This window comes from Chinchilla lanigera, unplaced genomic scaffold (genome assembly GCF_000276665.1).
Source record: "Chinchilla lanigera isolate Chin_1 unplaced genomic scaffold, ChiLan1.0 scaffold00032, whole genome shotgun sequence".
Taxonomy (NCBI): domain Eukaryota; kingdom Metazoa; phylum Chordata; class Mammalia; order Rodentia; family Chinchillidae; genus Chinchilla; species Chinchilla lanigera.
In genome coordinates this window covers 8,725,950-8,735,502 of record NW_004955433.1, presented here as the reverse complement: position 1 = coordinate 8,735,502, position 9,553 = coordinate 8,725,950, and the positions used below count along the sequence as shown (strand labels likewise).

The 9,553-nt window shown below is 54.0% G+C and overlaps 1 protein-coding gene across 1 annotated transcript; it reads left to right on the top strand.

Moving 5' to 3' along the window:
- Positions 1-803: 803 nt before the first annotated feature.
- Positions 804-9,553, top strand: Snx20 (sorting nexin 20). The gene is made up of 4 exons (XM_005388271.2): positions 804-929; positions 4,096-4,234; positions 5,744-5,895; positions 7,342-9,553. Exons 2-4 carry the CDS (start codon positions 4,105-4,107, stop codon positions 8,008-8,010), a joined length of 951 nt encoding a protein of 316 aa, XP_005388328.1. The 5' UTR covers positions 804-929; positions 4,096-4,104; the 3' UTR covers positions 8,011-9,553.

Sequence of the window (9,553 nt, the reverse complement as noted above, 5' to 3'; positions counted from 1 at the left end):
AAATACTAGTGGCCGTGAGTCACATCACTGCCTAGACACTTGGCTTTCCTGGTACTTTCTGTCACAGTGCTGGTACAGCGCTGCACAGACCGAACTCTGAGGTCATCCCACAGCCTTCCAGGCCAGACACTGGCTCTGTGTCCCATCAGCTCCGTGCTCCAAGCCTCAGCTTCATTTCTGTTGATGAGACATATGGCCCCCATTGTGCCTAGCTTTCAGGACACAATAACACATGTTGTCGTATGTATGGATGTGTCCCCCAAATGCATTGTTGAATGTTTGGTCCCAAATCTCATCATGTTGGGGCCAAATGGTTGGGTCATGAGGGTAGATGGAGGCTTCGTAAGTGGATTGATGCCATTACCATGGGGTGGGTTAGATGCCAAGGCACTAGGTCCCCTCCTGCCCCCCTTTCTCTGCCCTTCCACTTGCTACCAGGAGAAGAAGGTTCTTCCCTGAAGACAGCCACAGTGTCCCTGGACTTCCTAGCCTCCAGAACTGTGAGCGAACTAAACTTCTTTTCTTTATCATGTGCTGAGTCTGCGGTCTTATGTCACAGTGACAGAAAAGGACTGAAAGAGAGAGCTCTGGCAGCAACTATCTGAACACCAGGATGGTCCAGGTCGCCAAAGGGCAGCAAGGCTGCTGGGGCCAAATTTGACCCCCTCCTGAGCGGGGAGGGCCAGCCGTGCACCGCCCACTCCGCCCTGTTGGCTGCTGAAGAAGACGCGGGTGCTTCTACACCATCTTTCAGCAGCCAATGGGCTGAGTGATCAGGAGCAGGTCACATAGCCCATTTCCTGTTTTCAAACGGGAACTTAGCAAAGCGGCAGCCACTCTACCACTTGCCGGAGCTTCGAACAGAGAGACAAAGGGGACATGTGACCGTTTCCTGGACCCCCAGCACACGCAGGGACCGAAGACCTCAGGTCAGTGTTAGATCCCACAATCAGCTGGCCTCTGCCCACTGTGGCCTCCATCCCCATCTCCGGTGACCCTCTCTCTGCACCTGTTAGGGGCCCGGTGGGACAGAGGAGGGTGGATGTCAGCCTCTGTGTAGGCGCCCTTGCACACTGGGGCACAGCAGGCAGGGAACCCCCACACCCCCACCCTTGTCACCTCAGTTCCTTCTGCAAAGCTGGACGCTTGTATAACCTGTCTTGGTCCTGGGGAATAAGTCACTAGGACTGAATTTGTCAAAAGTGGGACTAGTGACCCTGCATCAACCTAGCAGGGACCCCAGGGGGACCTGTACAAAATGCAGATTCCAGGGCCCACCCTAGACCTGCTGCCTGGGACTCTGGGCCTTAGGTGCAGGGAAATCTGATTTGGGGCAAAAACCCAGAAGTCCACCCTACCCCAAAGGGAGATTCTGTTGCACAGGCACACTGAGGAGCCCCTGCCCTTGAGGCTGCTCAGGTGAGCATCCAGGTATCCTATATCTATCTACCCTGGCCCAGCTGTGCATCAATGCCCCAAGCCCTCTGTCTCCCCAGCAGGCTGAGGGGGGCAGTGTTTCGACCCATTAGAGGCTCTGCTCAGACGAGAAGTCCTCTGCAGCCTCTCAGAAGGATGGCATGGGCTCTGCAGGGGGCCTTGTGCCCATGAGAAAGAGGACTAGACAGGCAGAAGCTCTCAAAGGGGGAAGCGAGGGTCAGGGAACCTGGGAGACAAGGAGAAAGAGGACGACCATCTTGCAGGAGGAGCTGCAGGGTCCAGAGGACTGGGAAGCCTGTTGTCCTCTGGGCCAAGTGAGGCCCCCAAGCTAACAGCACTATTTGCCGTGTTTTGTTGTTGCCTAGCAACACTGGCTGCCAAGGCCACAGAGTGGGAAAGGAATGAGCCACAGAATCCCCACGTGGCTGTCTCCCAAGAACATTTAGAGTAACCGGCCAGCTGCCCCATTTCACAGATGGGGAAACTGAAGCCCAGGGGTGGACAGGAAGCTGCTCACGCTCCCATGGATGCAGCAATGCATGATTCTTTCCCTTCTACTCCTCTTTAAATGTGCAGCTCCCAGCCAATCCCCTCAGAGAAAACATAATGGAGCTGGTACTGGCCTCTGAATTTGTTTTTTATTCTAAGCCCTGGTTTCACGATGAGCTTTTGCAGGTCTTTACTGGAACATCCTGCCAAGGTGTCATGTCTGGGGACTTAAAGCATCTCTGGGAAAGCAGTGCCCTGCTTCTGACCTGGCACCAGCTGCCAGATCAGGGAAGCAGAGCTGGAAGGGCTGGGACAGTGGCTGCGAAAGTCACTCACTGTCACCCTCGTTACAGATGAGTGGACTGAGGTGGGTGCAGAGGAGTGCCCACAGGAAACAGGGCCCCCACAAAATCCCAGCCACCAAGAGTCCATGAGCTAAAAGAACACGTGGGCCACCTGCTACCTTGCTTAGCCAAAAATAGGGTATCTATCCTTACCCATCTATCATCTCACCGACAGGGGCTTGTGGCCGCACCCTGCCCATGAGGAAATAGACCTTGCTTAACACAGCGAGTCGGATGGAAGGCCATGACTCTTAACCCTTGAGAGACATATAAGGTGTGCAAGCTACACATGCTAAAGTGTGTGCAGCCCTGGGCCAGTCAGGCCCCCACCCTCTGCCTCAGTCTACCCATCTATAACAGGAGGGCTGAATGGGAGGTCCCAGAGGACACCCACTAGACAACTGTCCAGAGGCCACCTGGAGAATTCTAGGGATTCCTCTGGCCACTGAGGCATGAGCTGTGGGCCCTGCTAACTGCCCCCTCCAGTACAATGGAAAAGGCTCTTGTCTTAGGCAGGGACATAGGAGGGGACATTGCAGCAGCAGTGACCTCACTTCCCTCAAGTACAGTCAGCCAGAGGTTCAGCCTGGGGACTGGAAACTAAGAGTCCAGAGTTCAAGTGGCCGCGTTCACATGGGTCCTGCACACAGCTCTCCTGGGTCCTGGTAGGCAGCGGGAGGCACTGCCCTGGGCCTCCTTATTCTGAATCTCTGCTCCCACACAGAACCCAGCTACTTGCTCGAGTGGATCTTTCCGTTATCCCTTCTTCTGACCCGAAGATACCTGTAATTCTATTCCAGCTTGCACCTCAGTCTAGAGTCACTTATTTCACAGATACTTGTTAAAGCATCAGATCTTAACAGGGACACCTCACAGTGCCTGGTGTGTGGGGCTGAGCTGATGCCTTGCAGGGGCTGCTGACTTAACCTGCACACCAGCCTCAGAAGGCAGGTTCTGCTGTTGTGCCTATTTTCTAGGGAGAGGTTGAGAAATGAGCCGGCCACTAGGTCATCTTGTCTACCTGCCAGTGTCCCTGGATCCCTGCAGCCCACCCTCCTGACTTGCCCCCATGGAAGAGAGGACTCAGCATCATGTCTGCCTGGGTTTGTGTCCTGGCAACACATACCAGGCCTTGCTCTTGGGGAACTCCAGCTCTCAGTCCCTTTATCACAAAGTGGAGATCAAAGCAGTCCCTACCGCAGGTGGTGGTCAGATTCAGTGAGGGAGCATGCTGAGCTTGGAGTACATGGTGAGCACATCACAAGCACTTGAGACAAATTCTGCTTTGGGCTCCCGGGTCAGCCACATGCTCCTGGGCAAGATCTCAGTCTCCTCATTTGTTATTTGTGGGGAATGGTGGAATTTTGTGAGTATCAAATTAGACAGGGGGTGTGCAGAAGTAGGTAATATGAAGTAGGAACAATAAGTTGTTGGTAAGTGTTTGTTTAAAAATAGATAAGATAGACAGACAGACAGACAGACAGACAGGCGCACAGTAAGATAAAATCGAATACTGGGATATTTATCTGGCCAAGTCAGCATCTTTCTCCCAAGTGTTCTCCAAAGCGATTACCTTCATCGAAATGACCTCATTTAACACCCACAGCAGCTCGATAGCACTGGCACTATGACGAGGCTCTGCATCACCTTGAAGGGTCTGTGCCACCTCGGCACCATCTGCCCAGCTGAGGGACAGACCCAGGTTGGGCCCAGCAGAGTCCACTGTCACCCCCCGCCCATCAGCAGGGAGCACACCAGGGCTCCTATAGGGACCCCAGGGCCCCACACCATTGGCACTCATCGCTCTTCCCTGTGCTCCCCACAGCCTAGGACCATGGCCAATGCTGAGCACCCTGGGAGCCCTGGCTGGACGGGACCCACGACCCAGTGCACAGTGAGGACCAAGCAGGAAGCACCGGCCACAGGCCCCGAACTCCCACGTCCAGGACTGGAAGGACACCTAGGTGGGCTTGAGGCTTGGGGCTCTGGGAGGGAACAGAGATTCAAAGACATGTGGAATATGAACGGGGCTCACTTCAGTGGCTGCACCAAGCCAGTGGGACGGCTCTCTTAACTGGGTCATCCCAAAACAGGCCCTGGGCTGGGAGCTGACTGCAGGAGGCAGGCAGGGAACAGGGACACCACAGGAAAAGGGTACCAGGCTTCTATAGGGGATCGGTGATTAGACGACGGGTAGGTAACCAGGGCTCGGTCCCTGGGAGGGTCCTCTGGAAGGTGTGTGGAGCATGTCTCAGAGCTGTCACATCGAGAGAGGTTATTATCTATCAGTCCCATCTGCATCAGCAGAGGGAGGACTCTAAGCGTGCAGCTGTGCCCCGGAAGCTCTCAGGGCCAGAGTCCTAGTTCCTTCTCTTAGAAAGCCAGCAGTACCATCCTGAAGGGTGAGTGCGGAGGGGAGCTGGCCCAGAACGGACAACACCTACTACAGCACCACCTCCTTTTACCATCACTCAGGAGGGACCCGCTGGCCAACTGCAGCGTCCCCCACAAGGAAACTGGAGCAAATCAAACTGCACCGGCCCTAAGCTCTGTTCAGAAACATCAGTGAGAAGTTAGAAATGCAAAACAAAGGCTGAAAGAGCAAGGTGGGAGGCTCCTGATCAAACGCCGAGGGGCGAGTGGAGTGACAAATGGGCTGGGTAGACACAGGCTTTTGAGGCTCAATAAATGCACAATTATGATAAAAATTAGGGAAGAGTCTAAGCTTCCTCGGAATTCTCAGGGGCACAGGGCTCAAGGGAGATTTAAGAAACACTGTGTCAGCTGGGTATGGTGGTGCACGCCTGTAATTCCAGCACTCGGGAGGCTGAGGCAGGAGGATGGTTGTGAGTTCGAGGCCAACCTGGGCTGCAAAGTGAGCTCAAGGCCAGCGTGAACTGCACAGAGAGATCTTGTCTCAAAAAGACAAAAAAAAAAAACAAAAAAAAAAGAAAAAGAAAAAGAAAAAAGAAAAGAAAAGAAAGAAAGAAAGAGAAGAAGAAAAGAAATACTGTGGTGGAGAATGGGAGGGCGGGATTTGAGGCAGAGGAGCAGCATGCATGAGAAAAAGCAGGGCCTGTGGGAGAAGCCCAGAGAGGCTAGCCAGGCTGAGACCAGAGCACATCTCTAGCTCTGCAGCAGCACAGAGCCTGTGTTACAGGGTGCACGGAAGTAGATAAGCCGGGTCCCTGCTTGTCAGGAACCAGGAGTTTCACAACAGCCAGTCTGGAGGCCGGAAGTAAACGATATAATTAACAGAGCCAAGTTTCACAACCCAGAACATGGCAAGGATTCGGACTCAGCAGTGGGGGATTCGGCCAGGCAGGGCTGGGGTGGCAAGCGGGGTAACTAGCGCTCTTCTCGCATTCTGATGAGCCAGCTGATGACCGGGCCAGCTCCTCAAGCCCTGGCCTCTCACATGCCCTGATCCCCCCCCCCCCTCGTGCAAGTCCCTAAGGCTGCTGTCCTTTCAGACGGCCCCAGCGGGCTGAGCTCCAACTCCAACATGACCACGCGGGAGCTGCAGGAGCACTGGCGGAGCGAGAAGGGCCACTGGAAGCCCGTCAAGCTGCTCTTTGAGATCGCCTCGGCCCGCATCGAGCAGAAAAGGATCTCCAAGTTTGTGGTGAGCTGAGAGGGGAAGTGAGGGAACCCCTCTCTCTAGCTCCTCCCAGCCCTGGGCGAGTCCGGGGGACCTCCGCTTTCCCAGCCTCTAACTGTCAGCATTCTCCCAGGGGACACGGCTGAAGAGCCAGGCTTCGTGTGCAGCCCTGTGGAAGCCCTATGACAAACAGAAACATGTTAGTCACAGTTCCAGATTCTAGGAAGTCAGCAGGCCAGTTTAATCCCGTTATGGGGCATTAGTCACCTGCGTCACTTTTCCACCAATTTCATCATATCCTTGCTCACGTACTTAATTTTATGTTTAAACTGGCTCACTTTCCAAAAACATTAAATATATTTAAATGAAAGATCGATAGTAGCCAGGGGATGGTGGCACACGCCTGTAATCCCAGCACTCTGGGAGGCTGAGGCAGGAGGGTCACAAGTCTGAGCCCAGCCTGGGCAGTTTAACAACTTACCAAGATCTTGTCTCAAAATAAAAGTTAAAAGCCCTGGATTCAATCCCCAATGCTGATAAGAAAGGAAGGAAGGAAGGAAGGAAGGAAGGAAGGAAGGAAGGAAGGAAGGGAGAACAACAGTTCCACCACCTGGTTTAGTGTATGAGCCACTTAATCCCTACCCAGTGAAGGAAACAAGGACTTTCCCTATCCTTGATTTACGCACGAGAAAACTAAGGCTCAGAGACGTTAAATTCTCATCTAAGGCCACACAGCTAGATCTTGGTGGGGCTGGCATCAGGCTCCAGAGTCTCTGCCCTTAAGAGAAATGAAACAGAATCATATTCGTGGTATGTAGATCTTTGCTAATACGATGCTACACTGTACCTGGAGCATGTTCCCTGTCGGGAGAGCACAGCACTAGTCCCAGCTTCCCGTTCCAGAACACAGAGGCCCAGTTCCAGGGAGCTAAAGGCAAGAAGGCCCCGGCGCGGACTTACTCCGCCCGGGATGTCTAGCTTTTGCCTCCCGGATGTCTCACGCGGCTGAGTTTGTTTTTCCGGGGTTGACACTTGTCGTGAGTCACCTTTATAGGCCAGCGGGTGCGACGACAATTAAAACAGATTGCAGGGGCTGGGGATTTAGCTCAGCCGCACAGCGCCTGCCTGGCAAGTGCAAGGTCGTAAGTTCAATTCCCGGTACTGGAAAAAAATAAAAAAATTTAAAACAGACTGCAAAGTGGGCATCGTGGCGCACGCCTGTAATCCCACCACTCTGAGAGGCTGAGGCAGGAGGATCACAAGTTCTAGCCCTGACTGGGTAGCTTAGCAATTTAGTGAACTCCTGTCTTAAAAATAAATAAATTAATGCTAGATATGTAGCTCAGTGTGAAGGCCCTAGGTCCAGTCTCGAAAGAAGACGGGAGACGGGACCAGAACTGCGAGCGAGGGGTGCAGCTTCATGGGAAATGTCACCGAAGCTGCAGTGTAAGGGTCTCTCTCTGGCCGCAGATGTACCAGATCGTGGTCATCCAGACAGGCAGCTTCGACAGCAACAAAGCTGTCCTAGAACGGCGCTACTCGGACTTTGAGAAGCTGCAGAAAAGCCTGCTGAAGACATACGGGGAGGAGATCGAGGATGTGGTCTTCCCCGGGAAGCGCCTGACAGGCAACTTCACGGAGGAGATGATCGGCGAGCGCAGGCTGGCGCTCAGGGAGTATCTGCAGCTGCTGTACGCCATCCGCGCCGTGCGCCGCTCCCGCGAGCTCATCGACTTCCTCACGCGGCCCGAGCTGCGCGAGGCCTTCGGCTGCCTGCGCGCCGGGCAGTACGCGCGCGCCCTGGACACACTGCTGCGGGTGGTACCGCTGCTGGAGCGGCTCACCCGGCACTGCCCTGCCGGGCTGGTCCCCGCGCTCTGCGCCATGCTTGTGTGCCACCGCGACCTGGAGCGGCCCGCCGAGGCCTTCGCAGCGGGAGAGAGGGCCTTGCGCTGCCTGCAGGCCCGCGAGAGCCACCGCTACTACGTCCCGCTGCTGGAGGCCATGGTGCGCCTGGCCTACTCGCTGGGCAAGGACTTCGCGTCTCTGCAGGGGAGGCTGGAGGAGAGCCAGCTCCGATGGCCCAGCCACCGGGGCTTCTCGCTCAAGGAGCTCACCGTGCGGGAGTACCTGTCCTGAGAGGGTCACCGCTGCGCTGCGTGGGTTGTTCGGGGCCGGGCTTAAGGAGAGGGGCTCTGGCTCCCGCGTGACTTTGTGCCAGCCTCTCCTCTGATCTGCCTTGCACAGAGGGGCCGGCTTGTATCTTGTGCCCCCTGGGGGCCAGTTCAGTTCATCTCAATACCACAAACCCTGCAGGGACAATTCTGGAGAGTAAGGTGAACCTTACTGATGTTTTTATGGAGAGTGAAGACGTTTACATCCAAATCAAGATATAGCTCAGTCCACGTGCCTGGAAGACCATGTCTGCAGCAGTGCTGGGTCTTTCCTCTGCTCTTAGTCTCTCAGTATTGCTTATAAATAGTCCCACCCTGCTAGTGTGGTGCTGCATGCCTATAATCCTACCACTCTGGGAGGCTGAGGCAGGAGGATCATGAATTCCAGGCCATCACGGGCTACATAGTGAGACTGTCTCGATAAGTAAATAGTCCTACTCATTGTCCTAATGTTCTAGCACTTCTCCCTTAGCATATAGACAGACTCCACTTAGCAAATCAAGAGCTCACCTATTACCCTCAAGGACAGCTTCTCCTCCTCAGCTCTCCCTAGGTGGAGGCTGTGTGCTATCCTTTGAAGGGCAGCAGACCAGAAAGCAATAGTGCCATAGGATTCTAGGATAGCCGTTTTTAGCAAGGGGGGTGGCTAGTATATCCCAGCTAGAGTGGGGGGACATAGAGCCTTGGGGTGGACTTTTACTCACCAGACACCTGCTCCTCGCATGGCTTTGCTGGAAGGGGAGCGATGATATCTTCCAGGAGAGTCAGTCTTCAAGGAGCCCCCCCTTTGAGGGTCAGTGTTCTCCTAGCCTCTCTGATGGGCTGAGCTGCCCTTGACTGAATTCCACTGTCAGAAAAGAATGCAGCACCAGCCCAAGCAAGAGGAGGACTCGGACCAGGGGGCTGAGTCAGTCCTGCAGGCCACTTTGGGCCCAGTGTGTGTTTGAGGCTGGAAGACCCTAGAAACCAAAAGCAGCACCTGGCTGAGCTTCTCGGGGTGTAACTTGGAAATGGGAATGTGGGGCTCCACTTTGGTCTGTGCAATAGTCTGGTCCCGGGAGAAAGACAAGGTAGCGGTGTAGAAAGCATTTCAGAAACTGCACTAGAATCTGTTCAGCATGACACTGTGTGGCGGCCCCGTAGGGCCCCTTGGGCTCGACCTGGCAGAGGGCCCAAAAGCAAGCTCCGAGTCTCATTGTACTCCTAGAAAAGAACCCTTCAAGTGGGAGAGAATAGATTGTTTGAAAAACTGAGCTGATGGAAAATTGTGCTGTATCATGGCAAAATAAAAGTTGTGAGTCTGTTTGTAATGGTGAAGCAGATCATATTGATTTTATAAATATTTCATCAAACCTAAAATGTTGTCAGTTGTGAAATGCACCAAAGGCTTGCTAAGAAGAAAAAAAATTCCCAACATGAATAATTTGATAAGAAATTCCAGCAGAAAGCTGGGAGACCAAAGAGTTAGCTCCCCAGTGTAACAGAATAAACCTGCTGCTATCACAAAA